The sequence below is a fragment of the Schistocerca cancellata genome, chromosome 2, assembly GCF_023864275.1.
Source record: "Schistocerca cancellata isolate TAMUIC-IGC-003103 chromosome 2, iqSchCanc2.1, whole genome shotgun sequence".
NCBI classification, from domain to species: Eukaryota; Metazoa; Arthropoda; class Insecta; order Orthoptera; family Acrididae; genus Schistocerca; species Schistocerca cancellata.
This window is the reverse complement of record NC_064627.1, coordinates 595,713,225-595,732,990: the sequence shown is the minus strand read 5'-3', so window position 1 is coordinate 595,732,990 and position 19,766 is coordinate 595,713,225. Positions and strand designations below refer to the sequence as shown.

Genomic DNA, 19,766 nt, shown 5'->3' with positions numbered 1-19,766 from the left:
CAGAGACAGGGACTGGCGACAATAATTCCATCATTGTGATGATGGTAACTAAAATTCAAAAATCCATCAAGAAGATGAGGAACACTTTTATGCTGGAAAGAGCAGATAAGCAGTTGTTAGCATCCTACTTAGACAATGAATGGACATCATTTAGTAGATGAATTATGGGCAAAACTGACTGTAAATCACATTCTGGGGAAATACGTACCAAGTATGTGTATTCAGACTGAAAAACGTGTACTAGTTTCAGAACCAAATTTGGAAAATGCTGAGGAAGCAAAAATATATTGCTCTCTTGGATAAAAAAAAGGACATGGCAATGCCAATACGCAGAAGTTATTAGAAATTTATGCATCTACAAAAATATCAATGAGCGAAACATACAACAACTTCCAAAGTCGTGCCTTAGTGAAAAATCTTGCCAAGAGCCCGAGACAATTCTGGTCCTACGTAAAAATCACTAAACAGGTCAAAGGCCTCTAACCAGTCACTCAACAACCAGTCAAGTTTGGCAACAGACAACATCAAAAGGAAAGCTGCAGTTTTAAATTTCACATTTAAGAAACTGTTCATGCAAGAGGATCACACAAGTATACAATCATTTGACCATTACACAGAATTAGGCATCCCTAGCATTATGAAGGAACTGAAATAGTTGAAAAAAATTAGTCATCAAGTCTGGATGAAGTTTGAACTCAATTTCAAAGAGAGTACACTTCAGCATTGGCCCCTTACTTAGCTCGTATTGTAAATATATCACCCTGTGCAAACTCCCAAGTGACTGAAATGAGGAGCTGCACATGACTCCTGTATATAAGAATGGTGAAAGAACAGACCAGCAAACTTTCAGAGTAGTATCCCTAATACGTTCAGTGTCCCTGCCCCACTAGGCATGATAGCTTGGGTAACAGCAGGTGGCTGACACCATGCCCACCATATTCTGACTATCAGCACCATCTAGTCTATGGTTTGTTTACTGTGCAGGTTGGATTTGCCTCAGTCCATGCTCGGGCACTCTGCAGTGAACATCTGTTGTGATTTAGCTGTTGCTTTCTCTTTCTACCATTTGTGGTGAAACTTGTGCAGGTAAGTGCATTTGTTTTCAATTTATCACTCTTTAACTATAAAATAATTATTTTCAGCATAATTACACATAAATTTTATTTTCACAGACACATCTCCAAGCATGTATGGACATAAGAGGAAATTGTTTCCTTTTGAAAGTAAATCTGTATTAAGTATAAATTAAAATGTGTATGCTATGTAGTTTGTTTTGTCTTTTATTATCTTCGTTCACAGCAAGCTATGCATAAATACCTTATATTTCATATAATTTTATTAAAGAATTTTCACTACATACTCCACTTTATCTCTGACAATTAACATTCCCCCCCGCCTCCCTCCACCCAGCTGGAGGAGAGGGTGAAATTTCTCCTTGTGATTTACCAGGCCTTCTCATACTAACAGCTCCACAAGAAATGAAAATAAAATATGGAACTTTTTGTTTGATATTCACTACAGAGTGCCCGGTCATGGACTGAGGCAAGTCCAACCTGGACAGACAAGATGGTACCGGTAGTCAGAACATGTTAGGCGTGACATTTGCCGTCTGCTGTTCTATGAGCTACCATGCCTGGTGGGGATGGGGCACCGAACGTGTTAATATCAGTTTGCTGCAGAATTCTTCACCATATTCTAACTGTTACATTAGTAAATTTCTTTGAGGCAGAGAAGCTTCTGTCTACAAATCAGAACGGATTTAGAAAGCATCTCTTGTGCGAAACTCAACTTTCCCTTTTCTCACACGACAGCTTGTGAACCATGGATGAAGGGCCACAGGCAGATTCCATGTTCCTAGATTTCCAGAAAGCATTTGACATGGTGCCCCACTGCAGACTGTTAACAAAGGCACAAGCAAACAGAATAGGTTCTTAGATATGCGAGTGGCTCGAAGAGTTCTTAAGAAACAGAACTCAGTATGTTGTCCTTGATGGCAATGTTTTTCAGAGACAAGGGTATTGTCAAGAATGCCGCACGGAAGTATGATAGGATCACTCTTAATCTCTACATAAATAAATGACCGGATGGACAACATAAGCAGCAATCTGCAGCTGTTTACTGATGAGGCTGCTGTGTGCAGGAAGGTGTCATCATTAAGTGACTGTACGAAGATACAAAACGACTTTGACAAAATTTCTAGACAGTGTGATGAATGGCAGCTTGCTCTAAATTAAGAAAAATGTAAATTAATGAATAAAAACAGGAAAAATAATCCTGTGATGTTTGAACAGAGTATTAGCAGCATGTTGCTTGACACAGACGTATTGATTAAAACATCTAAGAGTAACATTTCAAACCAACATGAAGTGGAATGAGCACATAAGATTGGCTGTAGGGAAGATGAATGGATGACTTTAGTTTACTGGGAGAGTTTTAGAAAAATGTAGCTCATCTACGAAGGAGACAGCGTACAGATCGTTTGTGTGAGCCACTCATGTACTGCTTGAATATTTGGGATTCCCATAAGATTAAAAGAAGATTTCTAAGTAATTCAGAGGCATGCTGCTATATTTCTTACACATAGGTTTGATCCATATGCAAGTGTTATGTAAGTGCCACATGGACTCATGTAGGAACACCTTTAGGGAAGAAAACATTCTTTTCAAGAAACACTGTTAAGAAAGTTTAGAGAAATGGGATTTTTGGTTGGCTGCAGAACTGTCCTACTCCCAGCAACAAACGCTTTGTGCAAAGACAGGTCAAAAGAAATCTGGGCCCGAATGGAGGAGTGTGGTCTGTCTTGCTTCCTTCAGTCCATATGCAAATAAACAGGAAAGGGAATGACTAGTAGTTATAAAAGGTACCCTCTGCAATGCACCACATGGTGACTTGTGGAGTGCGGGTGCGGACGTGGGTGTAGGTGTTTCTTCTCTACCATTCACTGACCATTCCACTGGAGAATATATATCTTTTATAACTACTACACAATTTCCTGGCTCCATTTTGTGGAAAAGAAATAAAGGAAAGCTGGTTTTTAGCTGGTCAACTACAGCCAGAAAAGCAATTTCTTTCAAATAAAGCTTTATCATAAGTTCAGTTTTAATATAAATTTCCTAAATTTAAAGTGATTCCTACTGAGATAGAAAAGTTTCGTTTTAAAAGCATATTTACTGGAAAATTAGCACACATTCAGTTTAACAGACTGGGGAAATCATGAACCCCAAAACAATCTTTTTGGTGTCAATCCTAGTGCTCAGCTCAGTTTCTCTTGGAGGGAAAAACCATGAGAAATGTAATCAGTACAAATAGATATTGACTCGAGATAGCCATTTCTCAAAAACAATTCCATTTTATTAACGACTTTATTACCTCACCTGTCCCACAATTGCTGATATCAAGTTGCGAAGATAGCATTCAGATATTGGAACATTTTTAAATAGTATTAAATACTTAAAGAATCTACGCTGTAGATAATTCTGCAAATTATATGAATCTCATTTGTGCTAGCACACTGGACTCGCATTCGGGAGGACGACGATCAATCCTGTGTCCAGTCATCCTCATTTAGGTTTTCCGTGATTTCCCTAAATCACTCCAGGCAAATGCCGCAATGGTTCCTTTGAATGGGCATGGCTGGCTTCCTTCCCCGTCCTTCCCTAATCTGATGAGACCAATGACCTCGCGTCTGGTCTCCTCTCCCAAACAATCCAATCCAATCCCATCTCATTTGTATTTAATGTGTGCCAAACCAAGGTACTGGTAGTCCGGAATATATGGGAAACCAGTGAAGAAGTGCAATGACAGGACTAATAATAGAAGAAATAAGATGACTGCAGTGGTGAGGATTTAAATGAAAATAATACCCAAGTCACAGCAAAAATGATGACAAAATTAAACAAAAACAACTACTACCTCATATAAACAATTATGGAACCTACATCATGCAATTCAACTCATTGTGTGTAATATAATGGTGTTTAATATAAATGTGGCATGCAAGTAAATTTTTTCTAGTCTATAGCCTAACCTATTATGCACATCAGGAAAACGAAGTTTTAGAGAAATGATGACTGTTGATATGGAAGTGTACAGTGGGGCTTTCTGTTCCTTGTTACTGCTACAACAGCTACTTATGCCGCCACTCTGCTGAAGTCAGGGAAGTCAGCCAGGCCCTTTCAAAGGAACCATCCCGGCATTTTCCTGGAGCGATTTAGGGAAATCACGGAAAACATAAATCAGGATGGCTGGATGCGGGATTGAACCACTGTCCTCCAGAATGCGAGTCCAGTGTGCTAGTCACTCATTGGTGGGGGTTGGGGGGCTGGGGGGGGGGGGGGGGGGGAGGTATTTTGCACAATGCACACATGCATTCACCAGTTCTCTCTCTCTCTCTCTCTCTCTCTCTCTCTCTCTCTCTCTCTCTACAAAATACTGGTGGTGATCACATTTTGCAGTGAAAATATTGGTGATGATCACAATTTGCAGTGCTTGTAGATACGACAACAAAACTGACTGTGTGCCAACTATTTTGTGCCATTTCTTGTAAGTGCATTATAAATGCATCGGTTCATACAAGTACCGGTATGAACTCAAACAGCAGTAATAATACTTATTATACCTTTGAATCAGATTAGCAATAAGGACAGAAACAGAAAAAGCAGTTACAAAACTACAAGAGGTTCAAATGGCTCTGAGCACTATGGGACTTAACGTCTATGGTCATCAGTCCCCTAGAACTTAGAACTACTTAAACCTAACTAACCTAAGGACATCACACAATACCCAGCCATCACGAGGCAGAGAAAATCCCTGACCCCGCTGGGAATCGAACCCGGGAACCCGGGTGTGGGAAGGGAGAACGCTACCGCACGACTACGAGCTGCGGGCAAAACTACAAGAAACAAAGGTGTAACCAGTATTGTCTTTACACACAATTAATGCAGCCACATATTTTAACAGTAAAGACTTCTTTATTGCAATGTAAAACACCACAGAAGAGAACTGTACTCTCATGAAGGGGATGACAAATCATAAATAAACGAAGTGAAATAAGAGATATCAGAGATGACCACAATTTGTGGTAAATACTTTTTGTATGTGAAACAATTTTTTTATACTCTTTATTTAATTCCATTTTAATTGTCCTCAAAAATGTGGTATTGATCTCTCTCTCTACATTTCTGCAACAACTACCAAACCACGTAAAATAATATTAGTGTGAAAATGTCCTGTTGAATTACTCTAAATGTATGTGAAAATCAGGTATGTGTGGATAACTCTCTCAACAACAAAATAGATCTTTAAATATGAACATGGCAGATAGCTGGAAGAAAGTATGAAGTGAACATGTTTAGCAGAAATAAGTAGTATATCAATAAATGAATCAAACAATCGAATGAAATCACAATGTAGGATGTTTAGTGCCTAATGCTCTTACCTGTACACTGGTAACCCTGGGGACCAATACCTCCAATGATATTATCACATGCATTACATCGTGTAACAGTGTAATACTGATGAGCAACAAAGTGATGTCCTCTGATTGTCAACTGCAAGGTGAGGAAAACATTATTGCATTGGCATACTAAAATGAAACAACAAATAAAAACAATCACAAACACAAATGAAGGTTCTGCCACCAATTAAATGATCAAATTTACAGACTAGGAACTTAACAAAATACGAAACTGTGTAAAACTGAAAACAGTAACTGAAATGCTCTACTTTCATAACAATAAATAGCATTCATGAAAATTTCTCACTTTCACTTTACACTGAAGTTTTAGGTTGTTTACATCTCCATATACTGTTTATGTCAGACGCTACATATTACTAAAATTGGACTACTCCCGTCTATTCTGTTTGTGGATGAAGTGAGAGAAAAATTAGCATGCCTCTCAAGCAGCATACACTGTCTTACTTTATTACCACAATCCCTGCATGACATATATAATGAAGCAGAAACCAACTGAGCCTCAAAAGGCAAATTTCTGAATAAATTCAATAACATTTGAAAGCATCAACGCCAACTTCTTTTTCAAAATAAGTCCATTTTGGTTCTGTACAGACTATACTGACCAGTTATATTTTAAACAGCACATCACTGACAGGTTGCACAGATAAAAACTCTCAAAAATGCTACAATACTAAAAATAAATTTCCTTTTACCCCTTCCTTGCCCATTTTTTTCCTCTTTCTTCAATGGATACATTGCTCGACCTACAGACAGAGTAAACTAATCATCTTTAAGCAATATATAATAAGTTTTCATGTCATCACATTCAGGTTGTAACAATCATAGGCTGCTATTCTTTTTCAAAATTGATCATGACCATGAATATAGACTACAGGAATTATGACATAATATGTCATCCCTGAACATGTAAAAGAATTAAAAATACCAAATGCTTAGTTTTTGTGTGTTACTAACAAAATAAAAGAGAGTTGTGCTGAATTTAGCATGTATCTGTACAATAAAAGAACACATGTTAAAGCTTACACAACGATGCAGCACTATTAGACAGATGAAACAGTGAGTAACTGATTACACAAATGAGTATGAAGTAATTGTGTATCAAATACTAAAAGACAGTAAATATGTTCACATAAGCAACCATGAGCAATGAATAAAAGTGATTACAAAAAAACATCATGTTGTCATTGAAAATGTAGAAAGCAAAACTAACTAAACTGGATAATTTCAGTTTCGTGTTGACAACTAAAATCTACCTGTGTTATATTTGCTACTATTATGTGCAATAAAAGAAGAAATAACAAGTGGTTGCACAAAGCTATATCATCATTAAATAGATAGTAAGTCAATGATAAAATAAAAGATATTGATGAAAAAACATTAGCTGATGGTTGCATGACTATTATGTGGAATAATGTGATTATGATGACACAGTTTGGTGTAAGCAATGTCACCTGTCTCATTGTTATTATGCACAGTTGTCTTCTAAACTTATGTTCATACCCGTTTTTCCAGTGTTTAGATTAACTGCGTAGTGGTTATTACCCTTCATACATTTTGTGCTTGTACGTAATAGTAGCAAGTCTCACACAGCTAAATTTTAATTGTCCATACATGACACACTATCCAGTTTAGTTATTTCATCTTTCCACATTTTCAATGACAATACATTTTCTTATAACTGCCTTTATTCACTACTCAGTCACTTTTTGTGAGCACATTTCCTGTATTGTTGTTATGTTGTAATAGATTCATCATTGTATAACCAGTTACTCACTAATTTGTCAATCTAAGTCTGTGCAACCTTGTGTAAGCTTGGGCATCAGTTGTTTTATTGTACAAACATCAGAGGTGTACAAATTCCCCTTGCAGCCTGCTTGCCCCTAGCACCTCTGCAACCATTCATGCAGGTCAGCCTGCCATGACATAAACACAAGAGTGCGCATGTACTGAGGCATAGTGGGTAATGCGGTCGACTTGGGCTCCCGCAAGCCCGGGCTACCTGGGTTCCCGCAGGCCTGCCAAGCTTCACGGGACCCGCTCAGCTTGCTGCACCTGACAACAGGTTCCGCTGTCAAGCTACCGTAACTAGAGTAGCCAGGTAGTTAGCCCGCAGTTCATTTATCCCAAAGGTGGGGGTGGCACAATGAATAGGTCGAACTTTAGTGAGATTGAGAAAAAATTGACAACTGGCGAATACATGCTGGTAACGAAACAGAGCACAAGTGCCGCATGGGAAACGTTTTCGTGTGTTTATGATGCCGCTTCAAATAAATCAGTAGGTGTGTCTCAATGCAAACTATGTAAAAAGCTCTTAAGTACTTATTTGGGAACCTCGAGTATGTTACGACATGTGTGCAAATTTGACAAGCAGTTCCCTCACTCCGTAAATATCCTGAAAGAGGACAAAGATTTAGTGGCCGAAAAGTGCGTCGAAATGTGTGCGAAGGACCTGAGACCATTTAGCAGTATAGAGGGAGAAGGATTTCTTAATTTAGGGCAGACACTGATCGACATAGGTAAAAAATATGGCTCAGTTGATATTAAAAATATTATGCCTTCCCGAGTGACAGTAGCTAGGAAAGTTCAAAACTTAGCTGATAAAGTGTGCAGCAAAATGCTCCCAGATACAGTGCATGCGATTCGTTCTGGTATATGTGCCAGAACAATTGATCTATGGACAGACAGTTACAAAGGGGTGCATTACATGTCCATGACAATGCATTACATAAATGCAGACTGGCATTTGAATAGCTATGTACTGATGTGCTCCGCGTTTCCTGACTGCCCAAAAACTGGCTCGAATATTCAAAACGAGTTCAAAGATCGCTTAGAAACTATGGGTGTTTCTCGTGAAGACATTGCCAAAATTACATTTGTCACAGACCAGGGCAGTAACATTGTCAAAGCTCTCGAAATATATCAGCGTCTTCCATGCATGGCTCATAGTATAAACACAGTCTTGAAACATGTTCTGAGCCAACAGTTTTTGAAAGAAAATGTTCCAACTATATTAGCCATTCTTAATACAGTGCGGGCTACGGTTTCCTACTTCAAGAGAAGAGGTCTGTGTATGAGACTGAACTCATCTTTAAAGCAGTGGGTTTCAACTCGTTGGAACAGTTATTTTGACATGCTTGTATCAGTCCATTCTCAGATTGATTCAGTAAAGGCCGTCTTACATAATGAAGGTGCCTCTGATAAGATGTTGGGTTATGACCACCATATAACTGGCCAGCTTATAGCATTTCTTAAGCCACAGTTGATCTAGAGGGTGACAAGGAGCCAACCCTACATTTAGTTCTACCGTGGTTTTATGCCTTAAAAGCTCACTGCACTGTACGGGATAACGATGAAGAGGTTTGTAATTTTATTTCATCTGAATATTATAGAACCACTTGTGAAATATGTATATTGATAAAATGTATTTTCAGGACATGAAACCTTTGAAACAAGCCGCCGGTGCCTTCCTAGAACAAAAAATGTGCGTTAGTATGGTGCATAAAATTGCAACGTTTATGGTGCCTAACTACCGCACATTAAGAAAGTTAACCGAGGATGAAAAAATTGAAGTTTACCAAGCAGCACGACAGATGTGTGCTGAAGGTAAGCTCCTAAGATGATGCATATATTCTTCATCTACATGTACATGGGTACTCTGCAAGTCACACACAAGTGCTTGGTTGAGGGTTCATCGAACCACTTTCAACTTATTTGTCTCCTATTCTCAAATTTTGCGCGAGATAAAACATCTACATCTCTCCGTCTGAGCGCTGCTTTTTTGTATTTTATTCTCATGATCATTTCTTCCAATGTAGATGGGACTCAACAATATATCATCGAATTTGGAGGTGTAAGTTGGTTATCGAAATTTCATATATAGATCGCGCCACGTCAAAAAACGCCATTGTTGTAATGATTCCCACCCCAAATCCTGTGTAATTTCCGCGGCACTCTTTCCCCTGTTTCGATAATACCAAACGAGCTGCCCTTCTTTAGACTCTTTCGACCTCCTCCATCAATCGTACCAGTAAAGGCTCTCCAACTGCGTAGCAATGCTCCAAAAGAGTGTTTTGTCATTAAAAAGCCTACAACATTTTCTGTGTGTCCATTCCTATGTAAGTAGGTCGTAATTGTAATCAGAGGTATTAAGTAGAATCTACAGCCTTTATATTTGACTGGTTGATCTTGTAAACGAAGTTTAATGGACTTAGTTTAGTACACACACGGATAACCTCGCTCTTTTCATTATTTATTGCCAACTGCCAATTTTCACACCAAATATATATATATTATTTAAATTGTGCTGCAGTTAGTTTTGATCTTCTGGTGACTTTACTGGACGATAAATGATAGCATCATCTAAAAACTATTATAATTTCAACTATGTGTAGTACAATCTACACATTATTCTGCAAATATTAATTGGAACCTGAATAGTTTCAGTACAAGTGCCTAATCACAGCACCAAAGAAACAAATCCAGGACCGTACAAAATGGCGAAATTTGAGGACTGGGCAGAAGAGTGTCCTCTCCTACATGATGAAGTCAGCAGATACTTGCAAGAACACTGTGTAAATGAGGGAGATATTCTACAGTGGTGGAAAAATAACTCCCAACGACTTCCTCGACTTGCGTGTGTGGCAAGAAAAATATTAAATATACCAGCCACTAGTGCCTCTAGCGAGAGAATTTTTAGTTGCGCAGGAAACCTAATTAGCGAAAAACGATCACGTCTTAATACAGACAGACTTAACAATCTCGTCATAATTAATTCAAACACTAATCAGCATACACATTACGAATACAGTAGAACATTAAACAGGAAACTATGAGTTTGAGTGCAAATTTACTAATTAAGAGTGCACTTTTCTAATTGTGCTTTCTGGACGTCAATTTCTGAAATAGAAATTTTGTAATGCATAGAGTTCATTTTTATTTTAGACTAAACTTTTTGACTTCAATCCTCCAAAGTGACATTTATTATTGTTTGTAAACCATTTTCTGTTACTTGTGTTTGCAAGAGTAGCCAAATATTTTTAGGAGTATCTGGTTTGGACTAAATAATACTTTCAGGGGAACTGAAGGAAAATTTGTAAATATTTTATGTTGAAAAGTGTTCTGCAAAATAAAACATTCATTTGTGGATTAAGGCAATACACATTATGAGTTTAAATTACAATTTATTTTGTTGAGTTCCACACACATTGCGAAATGTAATTTTATTCCTGTATTTCTATATTAAGGGGAATCCCACAAGCAGGGTCAAGATGCTGAAGACCTAGACACTACAAATGCTTTTAAAATGAAGAGCGTCTTTTTCCACGAATGTGTTGTAGTAGGAATATAATGGAAACTCAGAGCTACTCTCCACAGAGTCTACGTCTGCGTCATGAGGATTCACACTCGTCGTTTAGGTCTGTGTAATGAGGGTCTACAGTTGTCGTTTAGGTTCCATCATGCAAGTAAACACTCGTCGTCTAGGTCTGCATCATGAGGGTCCAAACTATGGTCCCTATGACGCAGACCTAGACTACAAGTGTGGACTCTCATGACACAAACGTACACGCCGCAAAAAATGGCTCAGAGTCGCCATTGTATTCCCAGAACTATAGTTTTTAGACGAACTGGATACGTAACAAGTGCTTCGATTTTGTTAAAATGCATTTTGGCAATTTAGAATGATTATGACAACTTTGAATGAATTCACAGAACCAGTAAAATACATCCTGGAAAAGTAGTTAAATATTTGTATAACTGGTGTCATACTTGGCTGAAACATACTAAAGTAAAAGAATCTAGACTTCCAAAATCTTAATTTAGTTGTCATTGCAGTACAGTGGTTATCAAGGGCATAGATAATTTATTCTTCTGGGGAGGGGACCAATCTTCTTTTTGTTTTTGGGGGCTTCTTTAGTACAAATATCCATCCATTTCAGTGTTGAAGACTGCAACACAGACTGCATTGCATTCCACTAAAACAAAAAACACTATGTTCATGGACTGGGGTGGGTACCCCTGCCCCCCCCCTCCCCGTTATCTACGCTACGCCCCTGGTGGTTAATTGTAGCTTTTAGTGTACAAAGGAGCTCCATTTTCAGTGATTGTTCTGCTTGCTACACAAACCTGTTTGAGATGCGATCTGATGGTGGTTTGAATTGAGAATATCCAAAACTGAGAGATTGTGAAGTCTCGAAGAAATCCTTTTATATCTGACAACTAGCTGAAAACCGGGTGTTGCCTGGGCATTTATTTATTCCATACTCTCCTAGTCCATCTTTCCTCCCCTATTTTCTCTCTATCCATTTATTCCTCTCCCACTATCTCTATGTTCACCTCCCCCCCTCCCTCCCCATCCCTTGGCTCATCTCCCCCCACCCTCTATCCTTCTCCTCGCCCTCTCTCTGTTGGACTCCGCCACTTCAGTTCATCACCTCTTCACCTACCTATGAAAACTCATATATATCTGTCAACTTTTGTGGTGATCAGTGAAGCAATGTCAAAGTTTATTGCTGGGCAGCATTTATTGTAATACTTTTGATACGCAGCACTGATAGTATTGTTTTCTGGTGCGTAAACAAATGATGTTGAAGGTGTCCCGACAGGGGAATATGCGACATACAATTGGCCATGTGAAAAACATGATTCTCAAGATTGATGCCTCAAACATATAACGACTGCCCTTGCGATTTATCTATCGACATGGCAAATGCAAGCTGCACTGGAAATTATAACCGTTTAAAGCCGAGTGGCATGTCGGTCGGAATCATAGTGATACGTGGACTCAAACTGTCTTAACCTTTGTACTTTCCATTTAAAATTGTGGCTTCGATTACGTTGTTCTTTAATTTCTTCACCGCAAGTCGGGTGCCATTACAAAGACGTGGCTGGTTTACCTTTCGCAACATAACGATTGGCGATCCAACTTAATTGCAGATTGGGAGGCGGTAATCCGGGAAAATCCAGCGAATTTAAAAATTCTGTAGGATAGTTGACTACATCATCTTGGTTAGTAATGGAATAAACCAACTTGTATGTCATCAATTTGCCAGGTACCATATTTTGAATCTGAAAATTCATTTCGTAAGCATCAAGGTTTTTTGCAGTCAATATAACACATTCGCTCAACCAAAATTGGTTTGCAACTGTTAAGCGACATTTGCTGTGCGCGAATTGTCAAACACGATGACAGTGAATGTGTAAGACATCTCTCAAATTTAAAAAAGATCATAGACATTTCGTTTAAAAAATGTATGTATATATACATATATACACATGAATATAATAGAGGGAAACATTCCACGTGGGAAAAATATATCTAAAAAGAAAGATGATGAGACTTACCAAACAAAAGCGCTGGCAGGTAGATATATATATATATATATATATATGTGTGTGTGTGTGCGGATGGATATATGTGTGTGTGTGCGTATGCGCGCACGCAAGTGTATACCTGTCCTTGTTTCCCCCTAAGGTAAGTCTTTCCGCTCCCGGGATTGGAATGACTCCTTACCCTCTCCCTTATAACCCACATCCTTTCGTCTTTCCCTCTCCTTCCCTCTTTCCCGACGAAGCAACGGTTGGTTGCGAAAGCTTGAATTTTGTGTGTATGTTGGTGTTTGTTTGTGTGTCTATCGACCTGCCAGCACTTTGTTTGGTAAGTCACATCATCTTTGTTTTTATATATAGATGCACATGGAAATATTCAAAAACCTTCTCCATGGAAACATGGAGCCAACTTTCATGGTAACTCGCAAACAATGTCAAAATCTTTTGTAAGGTACCCTATTCCATGCACTGTCCGAAATACTATGTAGACAGTGATGTTCCTCTTGATGGTCAAATGTGCAAAGTTTCTTCAAGATCGGACTAAAACTGTAGGTTGGTGTAGAAGTGTGTAAGTAAAGTGCCCTCTACAATGCACCATTGAGAATTTTAAGCAGACAGCGCCCTTCATCCTGCTTTGAATATCAAGTGTGCCAAATTTCATCAAGATCGGAATAAAAACGTAAAATTTGTCGAATTCTGTTAGGTAAAGTAACGTCTGCCATGCACCCTACGAAATTTTATGCAGACTGTGACCTTCCTCTTGGTTTCAAGGTTGTTCTTGTTGTTGTGGTCTTCAGTCCTGAGACTGGTTTGATGCAGCTCTCCATGCTACTCTATCCTGTGCAAGCTTCTTCATCTCCCAGTATCTACTGCAACCTACATCCTTCTGAATCTGCTTAGTGTATTCATCTCTTGGTCTCCCTCTACGATTTTTACCCTCCACACTGCCCTCCAATGCTAAATTTGTGATCCCTTGATGCCTCAAAACATGTCCTACCAACCGATCCCTTCTTCTAGTCAAGTTGTGCCACAAACTTCTCTTCTCCCCAATCCTATTCAATACCTCCTCATTAGTTACGTGATCTACCCACCTTATCTTCAGCATTCTTCTGTAGCACCACATTTCGAAAGCTTCTATTCTCTTCTTGTCCAAACTAGTTATCGTCCATGTTTCACTTCCATACATGGCTACACTCCATACAAGTACTTTCAGAAACGACTTCCTGACACTTAAATCTATACTCGATGTTAACAAATTCCTCTTCTTGAGAAACGCTTTCCTTGCCATTGCCAGTCTACATTTTATATCCTCTCTACTTCGACCATCATCGGTTATTTTACTCCCTAAATAGCAAAACTCCTTTACTACTTTAAGTGTCTCATTTCCTAATCTAATTCCCTCAGCATCACCTGACTTAATTTGACTACATTCCATTATCCTCGTTTTGCTTTTGTTGATGTTCATCTTATATCCTCCTTTCAAGACACTGTCCATTCCGTTCAACTGCTCTTCCAAGTCCTTTGCTGTCTCTGACAGAATTACAATGTCATCGGCGAACCTCAAAGTTTTTACTTCTTCTCCATGAATTTTAATACCTACTCCGAATTTTTCTTTTGTTTCCTTTACTGCTTGCTCAATATACAGATTGAATAACATCGGGGAGAGGCTACAACCCTGTCTTACTCCTTTCCCAACCACTGCTTCCCTTTCATGCCCCTCGACTCTTATAACTGCCATTTGGTTTCTGTACAAACTGTAAATAGCCTTTCGCTCCCTGTATTTTACCCCTGCCACCTTCAGAATTTGAAAGAGAGTATTCCAGTTAACATTGTCAAAAGCTTTCTCTAAGTCTACAAATGCTAGAAACGTAGGTTTGCCTTTTCTTAATCTTTCTTCTAAGATAAGTCGTAAGGTCAGTATTGCCTCACGTGTTCCAACATTTCTACGGAATCCAAACTGATCTTCCCCGAGGTCGGCTTCTACCAGTTTTTCCATTCGTCTGTAAAGAATTCGCGTTAGTATTTTGCAGCTGTGACTTATTAAACTGATAGTTCGGTAATTTTCACATCTGTCAACACCTGCTTTCTTTGGGATTGGAATTATTATATTCTTCTTGAAGTCTGAGGGTATTTCGCCTGTCTCATACATCGTGCTCACCAGATGGTAGAGTTTTGTCATGACTGGCTCTCCCGAGGCCATCAGTAGTTCAAATGGAATGTTGTCTACTCCTGGGGCCTTGTTTCGACTCAGGTCTTTCAGTGCTCTGTCAAACTCTTCACGCAGTATCTTATCTCCCATTTCGTCTTCATCTACATCCTCTTCCATTTCCATAATATTGTCCTCAAGTACATCGCCCTTGTATAAACCCTCTATATACTCCTTCCACCTTTCTGCCTTCCCTTCTTTGCTTAGAACTGGGTTGCCATCTGAGCTCTTGATATTCATACAAGTGGTTCTCTTCTCTCCAAAGGTCTCTTTAATTTTCCTGTAGGCAGTATCTATCTTACCCCTAGCGAGACAAGCCTCTACATCCTTACATTTGTCCTCTAGCCATCCCTGCTTAGCCATTTTGCACTTCCTGTCGATATCATTTTTGAGACGTCTCTATTCCTTTTTGCCTGCTTCATTTACTGCATTTTTATATTTTCTCCTTTCATCAATTAAATTCAATATTTCTTCTGTTACCCAAGGATTTCTATTAGCCCTCGTCTTTTTACCTACTTGATCCTCTGCTGCCTTCACTACTTCATCCCTCAGAGCTACCCATTCTTCTTCTACTGTATTTCTTTCCCCCATTCCTGTCAATTGTTCCCTTATGCTCTCTCTGAAACTCTGTACAACCTCTGGTTTAGTCAGTTTATCCAGGTCCCACATCCTTAAATTCCCACCTTTTTGCAGTTTCTTAAGTTTCAATCTGCAGTTCATAACCAATAAATTGTGGTCAGAATCCACATCTGCCCCAGGAAATGTCTTACAATTTAAAACCTGGTTCCTAAATCTCTGTCTTACCATTATATAATCTATCTGATACCTACTAGTATCTCCAGGATTCTTCCAGGTATACAACCTTCTTTTATGATTCTTGAACCAAGTGTTGGCTATGATTAAGTTATGCTCTGTGCAAAATTCTACAAGGCGGCTTCCTCTTTCATTCCTTCCCCCCAATCCATATTCACCTACTATGTTTCCTTCTCTCCCTTTTCCTACTGACGAATTCCAGTCACCCATGACTATTAAATTTTCGTCTCCTTTCACTATCTGAATAATTTCTTTTATCTCGTCATACATTTCATCTATTTCTTCATCATCTGCAGAGGTAGTTGGCATATAAACTTGTACTACTGTCGTAAGCATAGGCTTTGTGTCTATCTTGGCCACAATAATGCGTTCACTATGCTGTTTGTAGTAGCTAACCCGCACTCCTATTTTTTTATTCATTATTAAACCTACTCCTGCATTACCCCTATTTGATTTTGTATTTGTAACCCTGTAATCACCTGACCAAAAGTCTTGTTCCTCCTGCCACCGAACTTCACTAATTCCCACTATATCTAATTTTAACCTATCCATTTCCCTTTTTAAATTTTCTAACCTACCTGCCCGATTAAGGGATCTGACATTCCACGCTCCAATCCGTAGGACGCCAGTTTTCTTTCTCCTGATATAGTGTGCAAAATTTTATCAAGATTGTATGCAATACAAACACACAGACACAATGAAAACGCACTTTCAGTTTTTCTCAAATTTTCGAATTTTTCGGTCGATTTTCCAAAAATTTTATTTCATAAAAACTTTGTCCTGAGAATTATGAACACAACAAAAAAAATTGCCGAATTGGTCCAGCTGTTCTCGAGTTTTATGCTTATCAACATATTTGGCAATTCATTTTTATTTATATAGATAATAAGCCCGAAATATACGCATAAAGGAAGAATGTACAACAAAAACACAATATTTTTTGACAATGTTGGGGTTAGTCTTTTGGTGCTCAGGTAAAATACAAACTTTTAATTAACGTTCATAATACGACAATAACTCGCGCAGACTAAACGGCTGCGTAGCGCAGCGCAGCAGTAATATGGGCAGGCAAGAAAGTTTCCCGCAGCCTGTCCGGGTTGGGTTCTGCTTGGCTTGGCTGGGAGTGAAGCAGCCTGCCTGTTCTGTGGACAATGCGCAGCGGCCTGCCCACCTGGCCACTGGGCAAGCATGGGTGGGTTAAAAGCGGGACATGTACACCACTAACAAACATGTAGCACATTCTGTGCAGCTCACTTTTAGTTTATTAGCAATGCACAAGAACTACCCAGTTCAATTATTTTCAATTATTTAAACAATTAATGAGAAGACACTGTTTGTTGTAACTACTGTCATTCTGCATGCAAGAGCACTGTGTTTGATCACAATTCCTGGTCCTATTGTATTCTATACAATTACTTCACAATCGATTACATAATAAGTTGTATGGCATTAACAACCTAACGACGATACAGCTTTGTGTTAAAATCTGGTGCTTGCTCTCTCCCACTGTATATTATTGCTACTAATTTAACACCGCTCACTTGCATTTTTATTACCTGTGAACAATAACCACCTGTTTGGTTACTTCAGCTCTTTTACATTTTCAAGGACACTGTGCCTTCAGTAACTATGTCATTAATTATTTATGATTGTCCTGTGAGATCATAGTTACTGTTCCTGATATGTTTTACATAATTATATTGTAACTGTATTTTATATTTATTCACTTACTGCCATAGCTTTCCAATGATGATGTGGTCTGTCAACTGTTCCCCTGTTATCATGCGTAACTGTGTTGTTAACTGTCATGCGATTATATTTTTCATATGTTTGGATTAATTGTGCACTCTCCAATATCAGTTTCGTATTTATGGTTTTTTCATTGCTGGCTATTATTTTGACCACAGAGTTGACTATTTTACTCAACAAAGGCCACTACTATGTTTAAATGTTTGCCTCTGCCAGGAAGCAGTCCTGTCTGGGCAGTTTACTGTATGCAGCATGCCATGAGTGCTTGCTGTACTTCTTCCAGGCAGTCAGCAGAATGTTTATGAGCAGTGCTTTTGGGTTTGGTCTTTGAGATTACATATGATAACAGGACCACTTGTATCATGACTGAAGCACAACTCAGTGATGATTTAGTGTAAAGCTGTTATCAGTGAGCGTCACCTGTAGTTTGAGCCTAATTTTCTCTTTTGTTTAAATTGCAGACAACCTGAAGATGTTTAATGAACAAAGCTTGTCATAACACAATAGCAAAATTAGTGTGTAATTATACAACTGAGATGGTTTCCACCAATCATTAATAGCATGGATGTTGTTCCATGCCCACAGTTTCATGTGTGTCAAGATATAAATACTGAAAGTAGATGTGTTGATAAAAGATGTAGATTCAAAAATTTCATATCAATACAGAAACTTCACTAAACACAGAAATCTGCTTTTACTTTTACAGACAGACTTTAGTGCATGTACAAGAAATAGTGTAAGTCAAATGCTTCCAAGTTGCTGCAAAAAGCAGTAGCGTATAAGTATAAAACATTGTCTGACAGAAAACCACAAACTATCCAATACGAACAGCTCCCCTTGCACTACGTAGACATGTGAAACCTGAATGGACAACGTTGTAAGAGACTGAGTAAGAAAAAGCTCATCAATTGAATCTCATTGGGATGAGAATGTAATACCAAAACTAAAGAACAATGTATTTCCTGCAACAAGGAGTTTAACTGAACCATACAATACTTACAAATATAAAATCTCTTACAAAATTTCATGAACATATGGGATATGATCTGAAACACTGATGTCTGAAATATCAATAATATCACATATATGCATAATACTCTTGAGTTAATCCAAAAAGGGTAGGTACCTTCCTTGATTTTCCTATCAGTCTTGATTTCAGTGACTTGTCTTTTGAAACAAATGTTGGGCATCTCTCCAGGAGAGGGCTTAAATGTGGTCCACGAAGCATAAATACTTTGGTCATAACTGTTGCCATTGCAGCAGCCATTGTGAAACGCCGATTGTCCACATTATCCTTCTCTAGGTCCTCTCTGCAAAGAAAAATTTCACCTTGTATACACATCAAAATGTTTTCTCTTACTATTAAAAAATCAATGCCAGAAATAATGCTTGGCTTTAAAGAGAACACCTTATGAGCAATAACTCATATAATGACAATGTGTATCATCTCAAAAATCAATCTACAAATTTATGATTCTACAGTTTCTGTTAACATGGGGTATGAAAACAAAAAGAAGTTAACTTCCCCCCCCCCCCCACCCCCACACACACCCCCACCCCCCCACACACACACACACACAGCCACGAAAAATTAGTACACCCTTTTAAACGCTTCCTATTCACTCAAGATTTAATGCTGCAACAGTGTACACTGACTGTATAAAATGAGTATTATAGATCAAAAGCACAAGTGGTTCTGCGTTTCCAGGTATCGACCCATGCTGAAATGCCTAGAATAGCACATGGTGTAGCCTCCATGGGCTGCAATGCAGGCCTGACTCTAGCACCCCGTCTATTGTACAGATGGTGAATACTGTCCTGGGATATGTTATGCCATGTCTGCTTGACCTCTTCACATAGTACTAAAACAGTTGTTGGTTAATGACTTGGATGAGTCACTTTTCTTCCCATCATATCGCACATGCGCACGACTGGAGACAAGTCCGGAGATTATCATGGCCAGAGAAGTTGCTGCACACCTTGCAGAGCATGCCGAGTTTCACAGGCAGAGAGAGAGAGAGAGAGAGAGAGAGAGAGAGAGAGAGAGAGAGAGAGAGAGAGAGCATTATCCTGTTGGAGCAATGCATCATCTGCCTGTTCCAAGAATGGCAAAAGAATGGGTCTAACACCATTCTGCATGTACCAAGTGCTGGTTAGTGCCCCCTCCAGAAACACCAACGGTGAATGAGAGCTGCA

General features: G+C 38.8%; 1 protein-coding gene across 5 annotated transcripts in view; it reads right to left on the bottom strand.

The window, feature by feature from the left end:
• Positions 1-19,766, bottom strand: part of LOC126162235 (rho guanine nucleotide exchange factor 12) — a 1,164,938-nt gene that overhangs the window by 678,030 nt on the left and 467,142 nt on the right. For all 5 annotated transcript variants that reach the window (XM_049918604.1, XM_049918605.1, XM_049918607.1 and 2 more), the window contains 2 exons: positions 18,697-18,880; positions 5,438-5,549 (listed from right to left, as the gene is read on the bottom strand). In XM_049918604.1, coding sequence (XP_049774561.1) covers positions 5,438-5,549; positions 18,697-18,880 — 296 coding nt within the window. The remainder of the gene's footprint in view (positions 1-5,437; positions 5,550-18,696; positions 18,881-19,766) is intronic.